The 24,660-nt window shown below is 37.7% G+C and overlaps 4 protein-coding genes across 4 annotated transcripts; 2 read left to right on the forward strand and 2 right to left on the reverse strand.

The window, feature by feature from the left end:
* Positions 1 to 3,534: 3,534 nt before the first annotated feature.
* Positions 3,535 to 11,211, reverse strand: LOC103976421 (CMP-sialic acid transporter 1). Its single transcript, XM_065096944.1, has 8 exons — positions 11,096 to 11,211; positions 8,984 to 9,067; positions 8,606 to 8,823; positions 7,831 to 7,909; positions 5,456 to 5,625; positions 5,128 to 5,314; positions 4,245 to 4,322; positions 3,535 to 4,120 (listed from the first exon to the last, which is right to left on the reverse strand). Exons 1-8 carry the CDS (start codon positions 11,144 to 11,146, stop codon positions 3,977 to 3,979), a joined length of 1,011 nt encoding a protein of 336 aa, XP_064953016.1. The 5' UTR covers positions 11,147 to 11,211; the 3' UTR covers positions 3,535 to 3,976.
* Positions 11,212 to 12,139: 928 nt separating this feature from the next.
* On the reverse strand, positions 12,140 to 14,878 carry LOC135606125 (large ribosomal subunit protein uL10). The gene is made up of 5 exons (XM_065096945.1): positions 14,429 to 14,878; positions 14,223 to 14,291; positions 12,972 to 13,070; positions 12,499 to 12,891; positions 12,140 to 12,421 (listed from the first exon to the last, which is right to left on the reverse strand). The coding sequence occupies exons 1-5, from the start codon at positions 14,684 to 14,686 to the stop codon at positions 12,281 to 12,283; spliced, it is 960 nt and encodes a 319-aa protein (XP_064953017.1). The 5' UTR covers positions 14,687 to 14,878; the 3' UTR covers positions 12,140 to 12,280.
* A 39-nt stretch (positions 14,879 to 14,917) lies between these two features.
* Positions 14,918 to 19,741, forward strand: LOC103976423 (uncharacterized). The gene is made up of 5 exons (XM_009391615.3): positions 14,918 to 15,384; positions 15,496 to 15,649; positions 18,382 to 19,215; positions 19,297 to 19,444; positions 19,536 to 19,741. The coding sequence occupies exons 3-5, from the start codon at positions 19,139 to 19,141 to the stop codon at positions 19,596 to 19,598; spliced, it is 288 nt and encodes a 95-aa protein (XP_009389890.2). The 5' UTR covers positions 14,918 to 15,384; positions 15,496 to 15,649; positions 18,382 to 19,138; the 3' UTR covers positions 19,599 to 19,741.
* A 3,804-nt stretch (positions 19,742 to 23,545) lies between these two features.
* LOC135606126 (non-specific lipid-transfer protein A-like) lies at positions 23,546 to 24,329 on the forward strand. Its single transcript, XM_065096946.1, has 2 exons — positions 23,546 to 23,907; positions 24,035 to 24,329. The coding sequence occupies exons 1-2, from the start codon at positions 23,573 to 23,575 to the stop codon at positions 24,072 to 24,074; spliced, it is 375 nt and encodes a 124-aa protein (XP_064953018.1). The 5' UTR covers positions 23,546 to 23,572; the 3' UTR covers positions 24,075 to 24,329.
* The last annotated feature ends 331 nt before the right edge of the window (positions 24,330 to 24,660 follow it).

A 24,660-nucleotide genomic window follows, 5' to 3' on the forward strand; every position in this document is an offset into this window, starting at 1 on the left:
AGAATTAATATAGTGTATAGGTTTACATCAATCGATTATCACTAATTTAAATTTTACTATTTTACGCCTGAGATGATGATTCAATTATATTATGTTAATAAGCTACTTATCTCATCAGTCTCAATCATCACAACAAACGCCTTGTTCACTCCTCTACCACATTTCTCCTTGCATCCATGAAATGACCTTTCCTGGAAGGAACATAAACCTCCTCCAAGGCACCATCCTGGCCACGAGCTACTTGTCTCCTTCAACCAAGATGAGCACAAGAACTGGGAAAGATGTGGCATTAAATGGGGGAACTCTTGAAAGTGCATCATCTTGATCAAAGACCTATGATTGATTCATGCAATAAATGCACATCCTTCCGGTGTCTTGCTCCACCACAACCTCCATTTCCATGTTGCCACCTTCCCAAGGCATCAAGCCGAGTCCCTCTAACTTGTAAGCGTAAGTAAACAGCTTTCAATGACCTTGAAAGCATCTCTCAAAAGCGTAAGTAAACAGCTTTCAATGACATACCATTGTCGATGTCAAAATACTTTTAACATGGTTAAATTCATTTACGGTAATATATTACTTTCGTGAATATAATATCAAGCAGCCAATTGGATTGCAATAAACACTAGAATAGAGAAATATGTGTTTTTTTTGTTGTTGGAAGGAATCATTTCCTCCTAATCTATCTTATAAGTGTTTGCACAATGGCTTATTAGATCTTAATAGAAAAAAGAGTCTATGGTAGTTTGCTCTACAGACATCGACACTGCTTCCTAATCTTAGAATTCTATGAGTAGAAGATGAACCAAGTAATCATGCAACAAAGTCGAGTGCATTCATTGAAGAACTCGTAGTCAAAGCCATTACTTTTGTCACCCAACCAAAACTAGTGATCGTGTCATGATGAAACAAGAAGCAAAAAACCAGTCGTCGTTGTTGTCCAACAACACGAAGCTGCCTTTAATGCATCGAATACACTTGTGCATTCGTTGCGTGTTATCTAGGAAATGCTATAAGGAGATTCATGGCCACACTCTTGAGAGGATGGTGTCGCTCCTGATGGTGAACCATGTTGAAAGAAAATATAAATTGAATTATGTCTCGTCTATATGGTGAACCATGTTGAGGTAGTCGAACTTATTTATTTCGTCGATCATTTTTCGGTTCATGTTTTTGTTATACCCTAGTTTGGTCGTCCTCGAGTAACGATTTAAATTGATAGAGGAGGCTAGATGATTCTACTATCGTAACTTAAATTTAACTATTTAATGCAAATAACTCAAATCTAATATATTAATATTCTATCGAATCGTATCGTGACGATAATATTGGAGTGAATTAGATGGAGCTAGAGATATATTACGATATAGAGCCATTGTTTTATGATGTGGTTTTATCAGTTATCCCAATGATAGTTCCAATGCGTTTTGATTTCTAAGGACACACCCCTCACAGTCTAAGGACACTCCTCACAGTCTCTCCATATCACATTTGATTTCTAAGGAGACTCTCCTCACAATCTAAGGACACACCCCATATCACATTTGATTTCTAAGGACACACTCCTCACAGTCTCTCTATAATTTCACAGAAACACCGAATAGTAGCACTGCATGAAGCACACTGAAACTTGAAACCATAGTCTTTTTACCTTTATTTTCATCTCTCTTGTTGCTTCAATCACTTGCAACTTTCTTGCACCGAAATTAGTCTTGGAAAATTGTATATCCAAAGAGGAAGAGATGATGAAGAAGCTTTTGCTCATATGATATCATGCTTTAATGGTTCCCTGATCATTTGACTAGATTAGTGGAGTGAGAAGTTGCAGAGTTCCATTACTTCAATCACTTGAAACTTTCTTGCACCATAGTAGTCTTAGACAAGCTGTTGCAAGAGGCTATTTTGCATTTGTGTCTCAATCTACATGAAAAGGAAATATGGCCAAAGAGGAAAAGAAGATTGAAGAAGCTTTTTCCCTTATGATATCATACTCTAAGAGTTCCTTTGATGGTTTGAACCAAATTAGTGGAACAAGAAGTTGCAAGTCCCACTACGTCTTCTTGGCAATTAAAGAAGGGGTTAGGCGTGAGGTGCCATTAACAACAACTCAAAGTCAAGACGGCTATGCATCACAATCTACCTAAGGAAACAAATCTTGGTTTGGTAGAAGAGGGTTACTGTCGAAAACAACACTTGATGAGGTCGATTTAGGTCGACTCGGTCTATTCCTTGTATGACTCAATGTCAAAAACTTACATAAAAGATTAGGTAGATTTTGTACTCTTGATAACAGTTTCTTTCGATGCTCAAGTTAGTGAACGTCTTATTTAATCCGATCGAGCATGATATTTTAAATTCGAGGAGGGAAAGAGAAAAATGCTGCAACTCGATCGAAGCTAGTTTGACGCAAATGCCTCCTCCACTAACCTTGATCTGTCATCGTTTTGGATACTAAGCATATCAAGATACGACTGATGTCAAATCGAACTCAACTAGACTTGGATTGAATGGAAGAGAACAAGCTAAAGAACTGGAAATTCTATCAAATGAGTGTGATCTTGGGAACACAAAAACTCAAACGACCTCAACACATGAAACCATATGTAATCTGATTCGTTCATTTAAATTGTCAAGCAAGAGAGAGAAAGTGAAGTAAGGCTGTAGACACAATCATCACAAAGAACTGTTAGGCTTTATGTCAAAGGTAGCAGCAACAGCAGCAGTAGGTCAACCATTAAGCAAAAATATCGGCACGTGAAATCATATGTAATCGAAGATGCCAACTGTTGGTGAAAACTTTAATGATTTATCGTAAGATTTTGAACTCGAATTCTGTCTTCGCCACTTATGATTGATTGATTATTTCAACTATCAGAGGAAGTGAAGCAAAGCTCATCTAACCATCACAGAGAACTGTTTGGCTTTATGACAAGGTAGCAGCAGCAGTAGTAGTAGTAGTAGAAGCAGGTCATTCTCCATAGACATATAGCGAGGAAGTGTATGGGGCTTTAGTGGGCGGGCCAGAGGAAGGCGCCCATGGCGAAGCTCCTCTTGTGGTCGACGTCGCCGGTCACGGGGAGGCCGTACTCCCGGAGGAGGCAGTCGAGCTTCCACTCCGGCATCGACTCGTAGTCGGCTCGGGTGTAGCGCGGGTAGTGCAGTGGCATCCGGAAGCAGTGCAGATCTCGTTGTTGCTGCTTCGCCTGCGCGCTGGCGGCGAGGGAGAGATTGGATACAGGTTGAGAAATGGAGCCCATGCTGCTCCTCCTTCCGCCTCTCTCCTTGGCTTCGAGTCTATTGAGCAGCTCGAACAAGGAGGAGGCGTCTTATAGAGGTGGTGGGGAGTGGCAAAGGAGAGATTAATTAATGGTCTTTGGAATTGACATGTTGTCAGTCAGTCAGTCAGTCTGTCCGTCAGCAGCGCACCGGCAGGGGTTGGCATTGATGAACAACTACATGACTTAGGTCACAGTCTCCGAATTTACCTCATTCGCATGGCAAATATCCATAAATATTGTCTCGAACATATCATCATTGTCGCCATATTTTTAATTCATTTGAATATACTTGGTGACATGGGTCCAAAATTGCTCGACTTAAAAAAGAAGAAAATGGTTTACTCTATGGTGATAAACACTTGAGATACTTAATGCAAAATCAATGAGACAAACTGATTGAGGACTAGTCTCTCTCTCTCTCTCTACATTAACTGTGACACCACATGGCACAAATCTATTCATTGGCTATGCTCTATGTTTCTGGAGACTTTGCTAGTGCATTATGTTGCAGAGCACTAGCAAATCTATTCGGACTTTGCTTGTCCGATAGACTCGTCTTCTTCATAAAATCTGGAATTGCAAGCACCACGCATTCAATTCACATCTTCTGTTTCTTTCATCTCTAAACAATTCCATCAACGATATGAATAGTATTTGGTTAACAGATCCTGTTCCGTTGAGCTTACATAGCAACAGAATCATGACTCCCCCGTTGGCTCGACAGCTATTTCCTTGAGTGTGTCTGACGCCGCCTTTGTTGTCGCTGGTAAATCTACGAGCTTGTGAGCAGGAGCAAAGTACATGTGCAGCGAAATCATGCAGATTATAATGCCCAAGAAAAGCTGCAGAAAAGATGTCGACCGTAGTAAACCGATCAGGCATAGTTTGTCACTTGTCCTATAGAAAATGTAGGACAGTAAATTGATACTTTGGCTGTTGATTTGATCTTGAGGGTATACAACTTACCTGCACAGTAGGCTTGAAACTGAAAAGAAATATAGATACGACCATCGTTAGTAACATTGCCATCGAAGTTGAATACACCTGAAAGGATGAGGAAAAACACGATAAGTTGAAATTATTGTCAAAAGAAACATATTGCCGGCAAAAGAATATCCACCGTGTTAATTAATGTTTATAAACATTGTGTTTCTTTGGATTTTTCAGATTCCATGAGAGAGAACAAATTTACGAAGATGGTAACTGTTGACAGTAAAGTTCAAAGGACTCTAATATTCTCATTTCTAAGTAACTTTAATACAAAAAGCATAAACATACATATAAAGTAAGTCAAATTTTAAATGCAACTTTGTCATGCAGTTGATGTTTTTAATTTGGGCTTGGTTTGCACTGTAGAAATAACCTTCTAAAGTTGACTAACAAGCTCTAACAAAGACATTAACATAAAAGACTGGCCCATACAGTCTACCCCTTACAAGAAATGCTTTCATGACTTGAACTTGACACCAAATCATAAAAAGGCTACTTTGCCATGGCAACCAAGGCTCACCTTCCTTCTCAAAGAAACATGTTCCATTTAAATTACTTCCTAAAGAGCAAGTCCATGTCCTATTATGATATGATAAATACAATACAGTGAAAATGAACAGCAACAATAATGAAAACCAATTTTATCCCTACAAGTAAAAAAGAAAATAAAAATAAAAATAGAACACTGGCTCAGATATAACAATCCAGAATAACATGCCATGTCTCAGCAAATTTTATAGGCAATATATTCTACCATTTTATGGCTACTTTAAGCGTGTCATTGGTTTGAGCATTGTACATGCAGTACGGAAAATCACTTCCACATACACAGTCGTAGAAGAAAGTATACAGGACTTACCTTCACAATATTGTCTGCATATTTCATCAGCCATGAAACTAACAACCCAGAAGATCCTAGGTTTAATACAACCAGCCATGTTGTAACAGTGTATCCATTAAGAAGACGTTGCCACCATGGTCCATTCTCAAATCCAACTCTAAAATCATCCATCATAAGCCGTGCCATGTTAAAGATTGCACCAAACCTGACAGTAAAGTGTAGCAATGGTAACTGATAGTATCTAACAACTCAATATTTTATGAATCTCTTGCTTCTATTTGCTGAGAAAGACAAGTTAACAAATGTACACACACACACACACGAAACAACAGATAAAGGTATATACGTATATAGTTGCACATTCTGCCAGTACAGGGTGTCGTTGTTCTTCTTCATCAAGTATTCTGTATAAACACCAGCTAGTGCAGAAAGACAGGCAGACAAGAGTCCAAACATGTAACCTTGTATAGGTGCTGAAAATAGTGAGTCACAAGATGCCTCTCCACAACCTTTCACCTGTGCATCATATTTGAAAAAATTATATAGGTGGTTAATATGATTGGTATGATCATCATTAGTTGAAGTTTGATATAAATAGGAATGAGTGGATCCAAAATATTCAAATGGCTTCATGAAAAACAGTATTCAGCGAGGATAAACAAAATGACCTTCGCATATTAGTCGTTGACATCTTCCTTTTTCCCATATTAGTCATTCTAATCATCACATTGTCTATCAGTCACCAGTGGACATAATTAAAGAGGAAAATGATCAGATGTCCTTCTCATGCTTGGATAAAGGTCCACACCAAATTCTTACCTGACTAAAGCCTCAAACCCTAATCCCACTACACATCTTCCTGCAATACTAGTGTCCCCTTCCTCAAGAAGCTTATATGAAGATGGAGCTCAACAATAAGAATATTTGGAGCGAATTAACCACTGTGATGGCCCTCTTAAAAGGATTTGTATGCACTAACCTATAGATCTTAGGCACCAATATAAATAAAAAGCCTTGTATAAAGCTCAATGGTGGGAAAAGATCTATGTAGCTAACTCCAAATAGTAAGAACAGTATGACTTGTTGTCACATGAGGACAAGAACTAATTTAAATTTTATTTCTTACAACAAAAGGAATGGAACAGAAATAATCTACACATCTTATTTATTAGAAACGTATATCCAAAAATTTGCACATAGAACAAAAGCATGGATTAATATAAACTATTCAACATTAATAACCTTGTGTATACTAATGATTCATAGACGTAAGATTTATTTGCATCTAACAATTAGTAGAAAATTTTGTACATTTATCACCCAAAGCACCCACATTTGCTTGTTTGTCCCTCTAATATTGATACTTGAGCCTGTTTCATCCAAAAAAATCCATTTATGGATCAATACCCTTATCATAACATACCAACATCAAGAAAAATAATCATCGCAACATGCCCTATAATAGTCAGCATTTGATGGGTACTAAATGTTTGACCATCTGTAAGTTTTTCAGATGGTATGTCTGATGCCAAAAGACATTTGAAATGCATTGTTGTTACAACTTACAAAAGCCCCTAATTCTAGGTCTCTCTACTCAAGATTTTGTGTTCTAACCAATCCTGTTCCAACATGGAAGTAGTTTGGAATCAGCCAGTCCCAGTATTAAACCCCTTCAAGTTTTGCTTGTTGAGATCGGTCATGCAGCTCCTATTTAGTGAAAATAAATCAAGGGTTCATCCAATTTGGTGTAACAAATTAGTGGCATGTCAAAGCTCAGTTCAACAATTTTATACAATTTCATGGCAACTTATGAATCTCAGTTATGAAACAACTAAAATTGAATTGGAAATGGTTAGAACTGAAACAGCTGTTGAATCTATCCACAGTTTCCAACAGTAAGAAATGTCATAAACCACAAAGAAAAAAATAAAAGTTTGGAATAAATCAAGGGTTTGGAATCAATCCTGTTCCAACATGGAAGTAGTTTGGAATCAGCCAGTCCCAGAATTAAACCCCTTCAAGTTTTGTTTGTTGAGATCGGTCATGCAGCTCCTATTTAGTGAAAATAAATCAAGGGTTCATCCAATTTGGTGTAACAAATTAGTGGCATGTCAAAGCTCAGATCAACAATTTTGTACAATTTCATAGCAACTTATGACTCTCAGTTATGAAACAACTAAAATTGGGAAATGGTTGGAACTGAAACAGCTGTTGAATCTATCCACAGTTTCCAACAGTAAGAAATGTCATAAACCACAAAGAAAAAAATAAAATCTCTTATGAAGGACCAAAATTAGAATTGATGCTGACACTCTGGATACAACATCACCATCAATAAATAAGACTTGCCAGCAGGACATGGTAGAACTTAGGGATCCCAGATAGAGAAGAGGAGATAAAATAGGGCTTGAGTTTCAAACAGTTGGAACTCTAAAGGCATGGGCTTTGGGGTTCAATCTTTCAATGAAAAAAAATGGAACAGGAGCGCTTGAGCAATAGATCTTATTAGAAAGGACCAAACATTGGTGTACCAATATCACTTTACCCTATAGACTCCAGTAAAATTAAAAGAAAAAAGGCATACTTCAAAACTTTCAAATAATTAGTGCAGTATGTTAATGGAAAAGAAACCACAAGTACCAAATGGAACTGTTAGGGCCAACTCTAGAACAGCATAGATTCAAACTTGAGGAATTATAGATCTCCAAAATAACAGAGCACCTGGCTTGTAGTTGTCCCAACAGTTAATAGAACTATCGCCATCCACTGTAGGGTTGACAACTTCCTCCTCAGAAAGAACCTAAAACATCAAAAGGAAATGATTCCACTGCAATCACAAACCATAAGTTTTATAACAGAGAAAACGATTGAAAAGACACCAATAGGAACAATGGGAATTTTTCTTTCATGTACAAAGAATATTTAACAATATACACATTGAAGAAGACTTCCTAAAGATCCAGTGTGATTTATTTCTGATTCCAACTAACGCCAGGAACAAATGTCATGATTTCAAGTGTCATGCTACAATAACTGCACCATTCTTACAAACTTCAACAAATTGTTTAAGCTGACCCAATTCGTGTCAAGGAACTAGCTTAATTTGCCTTTCAGTACTAACATGAGTATATTCAGAATTTTAATGTCATATTTGTAGTCAGAATACTCAATATTTTCATGAATTGTTTCAACTAAACCCAATGTTCATGTCACAGTAAGTCAATATTTGGAGTGGCAGCTTTTGAAAGAAAGAGCAGTTAGAAAAAAGAGCTTTAACTTGCATGGCAGTAACAGTGCTCTTATTTTCAAATGCTAAGAAGTAGATTAAATGTGAACTGATTTTTGTTAAAATTAATGTTGAATACAAACATAATTTTGAAAAATAACCTAAAATTAAACATGCATGCTAAGTTGCCTGATTGATTACAAGAGAATATAATGCTTCAATGAGAAACTAGATATTTTACATGATGACTTCACATTATGAGCAGTGTACCTGAATAAGATACCAGTTGTGACAATTTTCAAATTACCCATTATCTGATATGTTGATGGATCCACATAAGTCAAGGTAGCAAACTGGACATTGTTGTGAACAAGATAAATGATAGAAGGAATGGGAAATAAACGGACACTCTTCCAATCTGTAGTCATCCTAGGAGCAGAAGATGATGCTTGGCACTCCTTCCAAAGGAAGAAGCTAGATACCACAAGCTGAAATTTTTGCAACAGGACACAGATGTTAGTAGAAGTGGCAACCTATTGACAATACCTTCCTGATAAGAGATTAAGTTGCTTGATAAAGATCTAAAGTATGTTTGGAGTATATTAATATAAGAACACCAGAAAAGCTTAAATCATAATCAAAAGGTACCTTGAAAACTTCTGCAAGAAATGGAACTGTAGCATAGTCATATTTGTATTTTCCATGACTTTGTGACAGTGTTGTCAAAATTCCCTGGAACACAGACAAAAAAAACGTATTTCTCAATTATTTCACTAGCAAATGTTGTATTTTGGAAAAATAAAATGAGACAAGAGTTTCTTTTTCTTTTTTAATGAAAGAGGTTGACAAGAGCAAGAAATTCTAAAAAAATTTCATGCATGATTCACAAAGGACCTGTATCTTTAGATTGAAAAGTGAATCTGGAAACCTAGAGATAAGATCAGACTAAATGCTCGTAAATTAAAGTCTAGTGTCAAACTAGAAATATCCAAATTGAAGAGTAGGTAGATTTACAGGAACAGAACTTACCCAATTTGTAGCAAATATAGCTACGATCAAGATGATAAGGACATAAAATCAGAATAAATGAAACTAGATGTTAGTTTCATCCACCTCTAAAGTTCTTCATGGATGTGGGGACAGTACAGGATTTTCTTGAACAATGTAGTGAGTTTCAAAGTCGAACTAATTTAGAATAAAAATTTGACATTAAAGTCAGACATTCCATCAAATCAACATCATGTACACCTAAAAAACACATATAAGACTCAGATAGTCATACATGGGTAGCAAGCTTTTCAAGTTTCTTGAACAAGATTCACATAAACGTAGAAACAAAATATTCATTAACCTCTTTATTCATGACTAAACAAAGCCATGGATTCAAGTTTCGCAATGAGGAGACTGTCTCTTTTAGTATATATCACGACACTTGAACTCACCTGGATTGTTTGTGGTCTTAGCTTACTGACATTTTAGATAGCCTAATCATTGGAGCTAATTATTATGTGACTCATCTCCTAATTTGGCTAGCCATCTCGATCAGATTTGCAAACCCCACTTTCAAGATAGCCAATAATTTCACATCTTTGTAAGACTTCCTTCAATAGCCAAATGGCTTCCAGAGCAAACTACATAAGGAAGACAGGTAAGGTCTCCTGCCTTTTCCATTTTCTTCTACTTCTCATTTATACAAATAAGCCGGATGCCAAACTGTACGCATGATTTCTCGCAAAATAATCAAAGTGATCAAGTCTCATGAATGCATCTAAGAAAATCTTTGTATGGGCAAATATCCTTAACCAGGCAAATCTCAATATGATATTCATTTTTGCTACTAAGTCAAACGAGATTACCACCTGCAAAACAAATAATAAGTTTATTTCACTGGTAAAAGAAGCACATCTCCTGATGATGTGATGGTTAACACAGCCAGATTCTTGGTATCACTAAGTCTAGCACCACTAGAAACCACCTTATAATATGATTTTCAAAGAAGAAAGAAAAGGAAGATCAGAATAACGATAGGAACTAATGAATAACAATCTTAGCCATCTATCCCTATACACAAAACTAGGTGAACAGGATTACATTGACCAACATAAATAACAAACAACATAAGGATGTTGCAAATAGATTATCCAAAAGATTCAAGATATTTGGTCTTTGATAGAACAAGGAACCTACCTAAAATCCGTCTAAGAAGTTCAAGATTGATTCGATGGTCAATGCAGCACTTCACGTGAACGTTTTCATGACTCAAAGTTCAACCTTATGCAGTAATATTATTGGTAAAATCCACTGTGTCATTTCAGGTATTAGAAAGTCTACCCTACGAGAAAAAGCCATCATTCCAATCGAAGCGAAAGATCAATTATTCCCTTCCCATACGGGGATTTTTCCTCCTGTCGTAGTATCCTAACCACCAGTACAAGATCTTCCAACTACCGCGCAAGAATGGACACCGATCTGCATTGCATAGTCCTCAAGACGAACTAAATTTTGCAAGTAACTCCAATCAAAGCTTGCAAACATCTTCAATCTTGACGATGCCACAAGAAATTGATTTAGGATCAGTACATCCAACTGATCAACGGACTAACGAACCGATAAAGATTACGCCACAGCTCGTAGTCGTCAATAACTAGTAAGCTTATTGAAATCTATCAAACGACCAAGCAAATCTGACGAGATCGGTCAAACTATAAATGCAGAGATTGAAAGTCGATTAGAAACCTAGGGTTCGTCTCGATATCACACCTGGGAACTGGTGAGGAGAGTGAGAAGAGCCGCTACCAAATACCAACGCATCTCCTCCCCTCTTCCTTTTCCGCCCTCCTGCTCGTCGGTCCTCCGCCCTTCCTTTTTAATTTCCTTTTTCCTTTTTGTTTTGCGAATTAATTAAAGACCAAAAAGTCAGTGCAAGTATAACGGTTCTACGTAAATAACGGGTTTCGTAACGTCACGGCCGTCTTTATCGTAAATGACATGGAATAAATCGTCCGGCTCACGGCCAGGTCGCCGCAGAACTGAACCGGGCGTGGTTTATTCCAACCTGGTGGTATATATATATATATATATATATATATATATATATATATATATATAATCATTTCAATTGGTTTAGGTTTTTATCCTGCGAAAATAAGTCGAGATGCTCCAACCCAATTGGTTAATTTTGAGATGTTCTACACGATCGAATCCATAGTAATTAAAAGATGCAAAAGGTTGTAAGTAATGGCATGTCCAAAACGAAGAAGGTGGACCTTAGTGTCACAGTAAGATTACTCTGGAATGATTTGACCGATCATTGTTCTTGTCACCAAAATTTGGTATTGATAAGAATCACCAAACTTTGTTCTCGTCACCAAACGACTTTTTTTACTATGACTAATTTTTAAACATAGACTTGATAATAATATGATAAATTACACCTTAGATATTGATATGATATGATAGAGTGCCAAATTCGATGTAGGTTCAAAACCCCTTCAAATAAGATACTAACGAATCTAGCATGTAAAAATTGTATTAAATCAACACATAGTTCTAGGGTTAAAACCAACCTTTCCCCAACACGGAAGTTATATGTTCTGAAAAAATAGCTAGAGAGAAGATTTAAGATGAGGGTATGCTCAAACCATGATTTAAGAAGGCAAATGTTTTATCAAATCTCAAATAAGGTAGGACCAACCAAATTGAATGCCATCTTCACGATCGACTGTAGGACGGTATTCTGGGATAATTTCCAGAGTTTAATGTTCCACAAAAAATTAAGCAATTAGCATTAATAGTCAAGACATCTAAATGAGAATTGCAGATGATTACTTGCTAAGAGACCACATCAAAAAGCAAAAACTCCACTTACATCCCAAAATTTTAGTAGAACTAAACCTGGAAAGACAAATTGATCTTAGAGAGAAAAACTTTAAAGACTCGCCCACCCTAATCAAACAAGCTAAAGCCCATATCGTCATCAGATTCCTCAGCAGGCTCCTCTTTCTTCTCTTCTGCAGGTTCCGCTGTGGGTGCCGCTGCAGCTTCTGCAGCAACAACAGGAGCAGCAACAGCAAACTTGCTTGGATCCTGCACCAATTATAACATATAGAATTATGACGAAAAAAAATAGATCTAAGATCCATAGCTAGACTTGTGCAATCTACCTTTAGGTATTCCTTAACTTTCTCCGCCTGTGGGAAGGTGTACTCGGTTGCAATTGCAACAGCAAGCACATTCTTGTATGCATTGATGAACATGTGGGGTGCTGCTGCAAGTGTTGGGTAAGAAACAGCCAAAGACAATGAGGTAACCATGGAGATACCAGCTGCAAACTTTTCGATCAGGTCATCCTCCGAGAGATCCAGCACCTCAGGACTGAAGACGGATCCATTATCATAAACAGATAGAATGACAAGGCCATATGAAAAAGGTCTTATCCCAAGCTTTGCAAGTAGAGCAGCCTCAGATGAGCCCACTTTTTCTCCCTTCTTAATCAGCTCAACAGGGGTAATGATTTCCACAGTACCCTTGTTAATCTTGGTTGGAATATTAAGCACCTGTAATAAAGCAAAAGGAACTTTAAGATGAAACCACAAACAATTTTTTGCATGATAAACATGAGAGATATCTTGTTAACCTGAAAAAAAGATGTCTGTGAAGGGTCCAATCCAGTGTTTCCAGGGGGGACAACAACATCAATAGGAGCAACAAGCCCAACACGAGCAGGAGCTCCAACCTGAAATATAAGAACAGAGAAGAAATAGAATGCTAGTTCAAATTTTATCAACTAAAGAAAGACTACAACTCCACCAGCCATCCAACATTAACAGCAGCAGATCAATACTAAAAATGTAAGCAGAAATGGAACATAGGGAAAGTGGGAGAATTCTTGATCACAAATTTTAGACCCACATGTTTTTTATGAAATTATAATTCATCTCATCTATTCCATTAATTAACATATAATACAAGAAAGATCTTTCCTAGCAAAGGTTCTATATACTGAAAAAACAAAAGATACTAGCACACGAAAACACAAGGATCTATTAAGTCAGGAGTCAGGATGCATGCCCCAAGTGTCCGATGCGACTAGGGACATGATACAGAGCAACAAAGGAGAAATGTTGTTGATATATTTTACAAGGACAATGCTAGTAGCTGATAGAAAATTATAAAACAGGGTGAAGAAAAGTTTTCATAACAGAAGAGCACTTGATACTTGTCATCAGCAAGAAGCTCAGGACATGTATCCAAAGCAGTCGCTGCATAAATTCAAATATGCAGATATATATGATGTATCATGCATCCAGCATGATCTGAAGAGTTGATACATTACCACAAGTAATGTAGCTAATGAATCTCTATGATGTCTCTCGTGTTGTCTTCTTAGATGGAAAGTTGAACAAAAGAAAGTATTCAAGCAATCACAAATCTTAATTGAAACCAAATGAGATTCAAGATAATTATTATATTGATGTCTCCCAGTACTACACACTAGGCAAAAGTGTTTTCTTCTAATCCAATCACAAATGAGATTCAAGACTAGCCTACAAATGTCTTAAATATTGTGCATCCATGTGGCCAAAAGGTATCCACAACTTTCTTATGATAGTATAAATTTAGAATGACTACTCAATACTGTCAAAGGAAGAACTATGGGCAAGACCAGAGATCTCATTTCTGTTCTGCACAATTCCAATATACGCAACATGCAGAAAAGTAAAGATATTTCTGATACCTCTCATTGTATTGGATATGTACATGTAAATAATTTAAGAAAATAACCTAACTAATAACTTCGATGATGAAATCTTAAGGCCATAAACAAATGACAAACTAAAAGGCAAATTCAAAAGTAAAAAGAAGGGGTTCTTGAAAGCGTGCATACCTTATACTTGGCAACCTCCTCACTAACTTCCTTAAGATCGCCTTTTGTAAAAATCAGACCTACATTTCCCTGAAACAAAAAGAACGAAGTTGCAATTGTCAAAGCAAACAACTACAGATGGTTAAGAGAAAGAGATCTCGATCATAAAGCCGCGATATTTCCCGGAAAGACAGAAGGATCAACAGATACACGAGGGAGGAACTTACGACGAGGAGAGGGAGGAGGTTGAGGTAGTTCTTGTTCCCGGTCTTCTCAGCATGGATCCTGATGCAGCGGCGGATGAGGGTGTTCTTGCCCATGAGGACGATGGAGTCGCCGCGGAGGCCCTTGCGGATGTTCTGAAGCTGGTTGGAGCCGACGTTGTCTGCGACCGCGATGAGCACCTTGCTGTACTCGTCCAGCAGAGAACATAGCTTCTTATCGTACACCACCTTCTTCTCCGCCTTTGACAGCTTCACCGTCATCTTGCCTTGCTTGTTCGATAGGATCGGAAGCAAACAACAAGAAGAAGAAGATACAAAAAGTGTCCTTTACAGGGCCAGGCCGAGGCTAAAGCTTCGTCAAGGCGGACGGGGCCGGGCAAACCCTGTCTCTTTAACCCTTTGCGATCGAAGAGAACGAGAAGGACGGAGATGGAGACACTGAACAGATGACGGCCACGAAACCCTAATCGCCTGTTCCCCTTCATTTTATAGAGACGGGAAGTGATCGACATGAGATAAGATGCAAACGGACGGTCGAGATCGAAACATATTGAGTCGGGGCGTTTTTAGATCGGGCCTTCACCATGTGGGCTCCTCTGCGTCGCTCCGTCGCACATTCAGTTGCGACCGTCTGTACGAAACAGTTTTTCGACCTGTTAACTGCAGCTCGTTTGTTTACCAGTCTTTTCGATGGCGAATTCTGCTACAACGAATGTGGGTCCCACACTTTCGTAGTTCAGGTGAAATTTCTGGTAAGTCCAAAAAAATATTCGTGCGTCGAGCGTTGGCTGAACACCACTGTGATCTTCGATCGTCTCTGTTCGTCGCCACTGTGATAAGTGACGCCTTTGACATGTTCGAAGGAATGCGTCAAAAGAATATGAGTAGAGTACCAGAATACCACCATGCCGCTGGTGCACTCCGTCGGACTCATCGGCATCCTCTTCTTCTTGATCCAGGTAATTAGATTGCTTGCTCTGTTCACGAGGTGCAATCTTTTCTGATGCTCTTCGATTTCTATCACCTTTAATCATAAACATAACAAGGTTGTCATGACCGGTTGATTGTAGATGGAGAAAGGATACAACTGCAGGCTACAAAGGCATGCTCTCAACACACGGATTCCTGGGCCAGTAATCTTGGTCGTTAGCTCCATCCACAATGTGTCAGATCTACGAGAGAGCAGATCACCCAATCGTAGTCAGAAGACAATTTGTTATCGGGGTTGGTAAATTTTTTTTTAATTCCTTGAGCTAGTATCCTTGGAAGACAAGAAACTCGAGTATCGCAAGAAACTTTAATGAGGATTTGATTGTTCTAGAAATATCTTGGTGAGATGAATGCACAGAGGAAAAATACGAAAAATTCTTTAGGATTTGTGTGAGGGGTATACTAAGAGGCTTAAGCCTAAGCTTCGATTAATATAAGAGAAAGAATCATTCCTTATCTCTTATTGACCTCGTCAAGAAGAATTTGATTTTTCTTGATAATAAGTGCCGAATCACTTAAATCTTGTATTTTGATTGTTGATTCTCTGTGTCTTTCTTTTGGTATCGATCTCTTCGCTTCACGGAGAAAGCTTTTGATATATCATAAACCAAAATTTCCATCTATCCAGTCCACAACCTTTGAATCATGTGGACAATGATTTGTTTTGGCAGTGTTTGGTGGTGATGCTCTCATTCTAGCTTGTGATGGGAAGTAATTATGGAGCCTATGATTGTTACCTTCCAAATGCTCTGAATCTTTCTTCCTCTATCTGTTGACTTGATATTGCAGTAAAATGTGTTTTGGTTTACTCCATTTGCAAGACCCGCATGATTGACAACCATGGGCAGCATAATTATCTTAATTTATCTCCAATGATTTAAGGATTTGCTTTGTCACAACTAATCTTTTTCACAGTTAGTTGCATTGCATGGATTGCATAAGCTAATCATGTTTTAAAATGTGTGATTAGATTGATTCATCACATGCATCTTTCAAAAAAAGACAAGTTCTATTATATCCTAATATAGACCTAGTCCCACTTCATTGAGCCAAAGCTCCAATGATAAAGAACTGGTTGAACTTCAATTTTCTGGTGATCAACTTCATTATACTTCCTTTTTTTTATATTCAATCGATGAATTCTGCTTCATATTGATAGGAAGATAAAAAATGTAATGCTGTATGAATGCTTGGCTGCCACAAGCTAATTATTCCTATAAGAACTTTTCCGACACCTGTAGCTTCAAATTACAATGTCTAAAAGATTGATGGGCCACACTTTCATGGAAAACTTCATTATACTTTTTGTTAGTGTGATGTGGATTCAGGAAGTTGTTTAAGGTGGTGATTAGTTTAGGAACTGCAAGTTCTCTTTATTTGTGTTCTTGTTGAAGAGGTAAAGCAGTAAAATTTGAGGTACTGATTGGTCAAGATGTTAGCTTTAGATTGTAAGCACAGCATCAATTTGCCAAATCTTTCTTTGTGGACAAGATCTATGTTAGCACATTGAGGAACCTGTGTTACATGTCCTCTGCTGAAAATTTTAGGACTGTCTTCTTAGGGTGTGCCATCAAGTCAAAATCTATGGATAAGTAGCACTCTAAGTTGCAAATTATTATCTATGAAACTTGATGAAAAAATAGGTTGGTAATTGGCTTAAAATATATAGTAAGGCAGCACTGGCTGATCTTGACATTTTTATTAATCTCCTTTAAAAAAATAAATGCATGACATATTCTGATATAATGAATATTTTTATCCTAATTAGTCAAATCCCAGCAGAATAGGCTAGTTCATTTATGGCCTTAATGTCAAATGCCAATAGAAAACATTCACTTAATCAAATCTGATAGGATAATTTTTTCCCTAGCCATATACAATCAGGATTATAAAAATGAACCCTTCTCATGTATGATACTCACCCTATATTCATTTTTTCCTATATCGATTTAATTCTAACTTGAGTATCATAGGAGTCTTACCTGGTATTAATTCTGATACTAGTTTTGCAAGACCTCGACATCTTAGATTTTACCACTTCTGTGCCTCAAGTCGAGCCACATCTGGCAAAGTCATATAAGTAATTCATCTTGGTTAAAGTTTCCTTAGAGCTTGGCAAATAATTGTGACATATTTTACTTGGAAAGTGGATCAGATGAATCAGATCAGGTTATGTGGTTGATGACTAAAATTAGTACTGTCATATTATATGGGGATAGGTTGAGGATTAGATTGAGTTTGTCCCCCCAACTTTTGTGATATAGATGCCATACTGTTGATCATTTGTCCCATGCAGCCACCCTCTCCGTTTTTAAACCATTTACAGTTCTTTTTAGAAAACAATAAACTGATTGCAATCATCAACTATATGTCTATCACTTGCATGTGAAGAAAAAACAATTTATTGGCTGATACCATAACCTCAGTAGATCTGTTAGCAGAAGATTATATAAGAAAAAAAAAGGAAAAGGAAAGGAAAGTGAAGGATAAAGAGAAACTAGAATAAGTTCACTGTAAAGAGAGTCCAAAGACTTCAACATGAAATCCTTGTCAAGAACCTGAAGAAATCATTACTGAGCTATACATCATTGGAAATCTCTCTCTCTCTCTCTCTCTCTCTCTCTCTCTCTCTCTCTCTCTAAGAAATATGGGAATATAACTAGCCATTAGGATGTATAAGGGATGGAAGTACAAGGAAAATAATGTTGAGAAACTTCTGAACATTGAACCAAAAAATGGAAAGGTGGTGGTTTCTGCTTGAAGACAAGCTTGTTGTGAATTAGAGTTGCAACCTATTTTGGTTCTTCTAACTTCCTCTTTGTCTATATGAAGATTTCTTTACTTTCCTATGACAGGGGTCTTTAGAATTTGTTAATACAGAAATTTCATTACAAAAAATGGATCAAATTGTATCATTTCGATGCAACTTCTTGATTACCTTTTTTTTTTCTCTCTTTTTTTTGTAGTGAGGGAGATCAAGTGACTGTAACATTGTCCATTACATCTTTACAGCAATTGAGAAGCTTGAAGGAAAATTTGATTTCTTAGGGATGGGTAAAAGCCTACTTAAATTAGATTAGGTTATATCCTTCATTGAATTTGAAATGGATTTGAATAGAAAAATAAGTCCACAAGTATATGTTACATACTAATTAGGCTTGACACCTGAAACTGAACCCAAGTATACAATACAAGAGAATAGAGAGAAGAGCATTGTATAAATATTACTTAAACACCGGAAGAAAATATAAATGAGTGTATCCATGGTTCGTCATAACTATTTAAATTTGGGTTACCATTAAACCCAAAAGCTTAAACTGGTAGGAAATAACCCGATGTATATATAATACTTTAATGTCCTCTCTCATGTGTCAAGTGCAAGCATAATTGATCCTAATTATATGGTGCAAACCTTGCACCGGCAACATGAAGCTGTTAAGCTAACACCCTACAGGAGTGCCAACAAAAGAGCATCCCTGGTGGGTTGCCTCAGTAAAGAAAATGTAGTATATTAGCAAGTATTATACAAGTGAAAGGGCAATGTGTTTGGTTGGCAAGAGAATCCAGGGCAGTTGAGGAAGATGGCCTGTTTCATTCAAGCTTGTGACACATTTCCTCTTCCTGCTTCATGTTGAGTATAAATAGACCATGCAGAGAGAAGCCAGCATCTCATGTGTTGGGTGACCACAAGAAGGCAGAAGGCAAGCAGAGGAGCAGGTGGCCATGGCAGATCACAAAACTCAGCTTTACTTTGTCTTCATGAACTTTGATCCAGTCTACGAGCGCCTTCGTGCTGATCGGTCCGTATCTTCTGTTTCTTCTTCTTCTTCACCTTCTCTGAGTTCATAAGATCTCCTGCATGTTTAATGTTGCTTCATTAGATCAAAGGAAGGCATGAAGGAGCTTGACACCTACCTGAGCAGCAAGCATGACCAGCTACTTGCAAAGTTTCTCCCACCAAGCACCTACAAGAAGAAGTCCTCCTTGGCCATTGTCGATGGCTTCTCAGTGGAGACAAACAAAGAGCAGGTACTCTTCTTTGTTCTGCAACACTTCTTGGTCATGTCATCTGCCACCAGTAATGGAATGCGATTTGTTCTTGTTGTCATCAAAACCTCAGGCAGCCATTCTTAGATCTGCAAAGGAGGTGAGGGTGGTTGAGAAGAACCAAGAACTTGCTTGACTGCATGAGATATGTGTACAACTTTGGAAAGGATAATACATTTGAATCTGTAATAGTCAGTCTGAGAGTTGCTAGGAAATTTCATAAGCTCTGTACATTGTAGTCATTGCTTGACTTGAAGATCTTTTTATTTTGTCTGTGAATCCGAAAGTTTAACATGATCTCAATAAAAAACTCATGTTGTGGCTAATGTTTTTAAGACCATCAGATCAGAGTATCTTCAGAGGAAAGCTACTGAGACTCCGAGATTGACTGACCATCAAATATGTTGGATTGCTAGCAACAAAACTACAAACAAGACTGTAATACAGATGACTCACAGCAGTTCAATACTTGGTATTCTCTCTTGTGGAATCCTGAGTGAACATGTTGATCACTTGAGTGTTTGAGTTTGAAGAGGAGACATGAGAGTTGCACAAGAAGGTACACTAGTTTCAGAAACATCAGTAAATTGCTCAGTGATCAGATATCCAGCTGAAAAGTATTCATGGTAACAAAATGCAAACATCAGTAGCTGCTAATTGTGAAACAATGCAGGTAATGCATCATGGTATCAGTAAACTCATCCCAAATCCCTAAGAGACAAAAGAACAACCAATTACATCATCCATCCACTTGCTACCATTAAAAATGAGCTGATGCAAGTACAGGGTGGTTCCTTAGTACATATCTTGTTATGATCAAATACTTGTATTACTTTCCCCGTTTGTCCATGCATCACTTTCACCTTACTGCTAAACTTGAAGTGAAACACCTTGGAGATAGTATTGATCTGGATGACATGATCTCACACTTAAACTTCCAGGCTTTGCTCTTGGCACTCTTTGATTATGATGACAAATGAGAATAGTAAATATCTTGAATAAAATGGCAAAACAAAAAGAAGACAAATGTGCCAAAATGAGGTGGAAAAAGAGTAGTGGTTAACTGGTTATTGCCAAGGCAGTGGGAAGCAAACCCTGCTACATTGAATTCACAATCATTCTGAACACAGCTACAGGAACTGACAGTCTAGCAACAGGACTGGATCTCTATCAGAGGCCACTAAGAGCTAAGAGATCAGTAAGTGTGGGCCTGTGGGGCTCTACAAATTATTGTGTATCTCTAAGCAGGTTAAGTGAAGACATAGTCAAAGCTGCAGGATGCACATAGGATGTGTCAGGAACTCATTAGACATGAATGTTGAGCATATCATGATACATATGTGGAACAAATCTTTGAAAGAAAGCTCACAGAGTATTCAATGACCATAGGTAAAGATACAACAGAAGTATATGAAGAAAAGATATCAGTATCAATCTTTGGAAGCATTCCAAAGTGAAAGAAGCTAATAACATCTCTTTGTTCTGATAGTAAGTGTAACCAATAGGTTTGTAGATCTTTAATAAGTTAAAAGCAAATAGAGACCAGCTTTTGTGTATCTCTACATGCCATTTTTCCTTGTGCTTTTGTAAGATGGATTATATCAATATCCATGGTCACATCTCTTTGTTCTAATCACGACGGCGACAAATAGATTTGAGTTAAGCTTAGTCTCAAGTAATAATGAAAAACCAGATAGCTAAGATGGTTGCCAAACAAAATTAAAATCCACATGACTTGCAGCTTATTAGGAAGAACAGATTAGTTCTGAACAATTATGAAGTTGTCCAAATTATATGGCTGTATGCAGAAGTACATGGCAAGAATGAACTCTGTTACTACAGAATACCAAACAGAGCTACAAAAAACTCTGAAACAATCAGACACAAACATCTCAAATTTGAAGACTAATAATAATATACTTCCTATCAATATAAATGTTACATAACAATCTATTAAGATTATCTACACTGACTCTTCCTAGACCCCTCATTGGCGAGAGACTTGTGCATTGAATACGTCCTTCTTATGTGTGTCGAAGGAACTGTTTGAGATGAGAATCAACTTAAAACAATTGGATAAAATTTGAAACTGTTGGCATGAAGAACAATGAGGAGTAAGAACAACCATCAAGCACAGATATTATAGCTCAGAAAACTAAATGCTAAGTTCTCTCATGATTTGTGCTGCTTATATAAACCTAAAAGTAATGGATTTACACAAGTAGCACATGCATGTCTTTGCATAATACAAACACAAGTGCTTTCACATACTTACACAGATACATCATAAGCTTTTACTTCATCATTGCGCAGAGAGTGTCACTACAATCTCCAGAAGTAGTTTCAAATGTCTGGAATGTGTAGATGCAGTCAATGTAGCAATACCGCAATGGAGGACACTCATCATAATCTCAATATGCAGGTCAAGCTCCACCATGGTAAAGCAACTGTCAGAAGCTATCCTCTGCAAGATCAAAGTTAGAACCTAGTGCCCTGCATGAGGGAAGTGGCAGGTCTGTCTCACAAAGAAATCTTTGTGACAAACACATAGTAATGATCACCCACCACAAGAATGCGCAAAAGATGATGTCCAAGGATGGTGATAAAAGATACAACTTGCACAAACACCATGACAAACGCATAAATATCTTTGAATTTTCGTTACCTAAGGCTTCAACATAGCAATTAAAAGTAGCAGAAAGAAACATCTACAGACATAAATGCATAGCTAGAATATTCAACATGATATATGGAACCTCCATGACAACACAAGAAAAAAGTCCAATTGCTGAAACAACCACACAAGTTCTACTTCCTTAATTGCTGAAACATCACTGACGAGTCATAGCATCATTCTACTTCTATCAAACTGAATATTGGCATCAAAAACTACAGAAGATTACTGAAACAAATTTTAAAAAAGCCTTGCATGTACAACAACAGCAATCGAAAGGACAAGAAGGTTGGAATCAATTACAAAGAGGAATGATGTAAAATTTAAAACAGAACATCAAAATCAATTACTTTAGGAGACACTTTCGAAAATAGTATTAAATATGAGCACACCTCACATAATCTACATGCAACATGAGCACCAGATGCACATGAACTGATCATTTATTGTGTCTTTATGGTATACATCGAAAAAAGAGAGTTCTTAAACTAATTTCTGAGCTCTAAAATTTTATGCTCCATGTATGTTAGCTGAACTTTTTAATTCATTCTTCCCCAGATTGCATACAAGAAAAGAAAATAAGTTACATGAATGCAATTAAAAATTTAAAAACTGTGCAATATAAAAGACAACCACAACTAAAGTAAGTCAAAGTTCATTAGACGAAGCCAGTATATTTTTCAATAGCATCATGTAATTTCTTATGATTCTCATTAGCATAAAAACTAAGCTAGCACAAATGCATAATTTCTTTTACTGGCTCTCAACTGCAGCAAGTAATATCTCAGCAAAATTATAGCTCAAGATCCATGTTGCTTCGGCTTTTCTTAAGACAAACCCTCTTCTAAGTTTTATGAAGTAACGAGTTCTTTTATTGTAACAAAATTGTCAAGGTAGTGAATGCTGGCAGCATCAGGACATAAATCCATCTCGGACATCTCAAGAAAAACAATTTTTTGCTTCTTCGATCTTCCTCTACTGGCAGAATCCTTGGACCCTTCCTGATTTCATGTTTCCTCGTTTACAAAGCCCAGTGAGAACACAATTGTGTGAGCAATGGCATTCAAGCAAACAGTTCATGAATCAACAGAATCACCTGGCTATTCAGCCAACTCTAAGTTAAATTCATCAAAGATTCGAGCTTTCCTTCCGTAAGCTCCTATAAAAGGATTGCAAAAGACCACGGCCGGGCACAGAACCAGAACGTGAATCGGTCGAACAATTGGCGTGCAAGATCCGAGTGACCCAACTCGCAGGGGGGATTCATCTCTCTCTCCTGCAAATTCCGTCACGGCACTCGACTCTTTCTTCTCCTCATCACGTAGTTTTCGCCATCCACGCACTTCCTTCGCATGACACGATCAGCGTCTCTTCCTTCGCTATATATATATACTGAGACACACAAACAACGACCTTCTGCAGCACTCTCGACGGCCATGGCCCGCGTTCTCGTTCTCCTGGCAGTGCTTGCAGCCGCCTCGGCATGGGAGTCTGCGAAGGCTCCCCCATGCAGCAAGATTACAGAGATGATCGTGCCGTGCATTCCCTACTTGATCGACAAGGCGGCGCACCCAGGACCGAAGTGTTGCAGCGGGGTGAGAGACCTGCGCAAGGCGACCAAGACCCACGACGACCTGGTGGCCATCTGCGAATGCCTCGAGCGCGCCGCCCACCTCTTCCCCGGGATCGACCACCCGCGCGCCGACAACCTCCCCCACCTCTGCGGGGTGCGCTTCAACCTCACCTTCTCCCCCTCCGTCGACTGCAAGAAGTGAGACTCTCTCTCTCTCTCTCTCTCTCTCTCATACGTATATATATATATAGCTATCAACAGTACTATCATCATACACTGATCCATACACGGTGAGTGAGATCACAAGCTCTTCTTCCGTTGGCAGAATTCCAGGGCCCGAAGAGCTGAAGAAGCATCTGCTGTAGACTCCCTCCATCAGCGTCTGCATGCATGAGCAATCAATCGCAGCAAAAGGAGGTCGCAACAACATGATTGCTCAGTGTTCACTTTACTCGGAAATCTCACTCTTCCTTCAGTTGATTCAATAAAATTGTATGGTCTCATGTTCATCAAGATATGTGAATCAGCACTACATGACAAGTGTTGAGGATCACAAAGCACCAATGACAGATACTTCTTTTTTTTCTTTTTCGTTAAAAGAAAAACCATTTATTCATGCATTCATTCATTCTCTTAAGATGCTGATCAACAAAATACACGAAATAAAAATAGATAAATCCACATGAAGATCATTGAACTTTAAGAAAATAATATTTTGGATACTTTTTAATAATCCTTTCTTAATTTCACCAATTATTTCACCTTTGTATTTTCCAACATTTTTTAACGGGTATCAAAGTAAATTTATGTTTCATTCATTATATTAACAGTCAATATATGGTGATTTACTGTTTTATATTTATATATACTGTAAAATTAAATCTAAGGTATATGTGTAATTTAAAATCCTATTAAAATTGGTCCAACTCGGCTCAATTAGGCCGGACCGAA

Source organism: Musa acuminata, chromosome BXJ2-2, assembly GCF_036884655.1.
Source record: "Musa acuminata AAA Group cultivar baxijiao chromosome BXJ2-2, Cavendish_Baxijiao_AAA, whole genome shotgun sequence".
Lineage (NCBI taxonomy): Eukaryota > Viridiplantae > Streptophyta > Magnoliopsida > Zingiberales > Musaceae > Musa > Musa acuminata.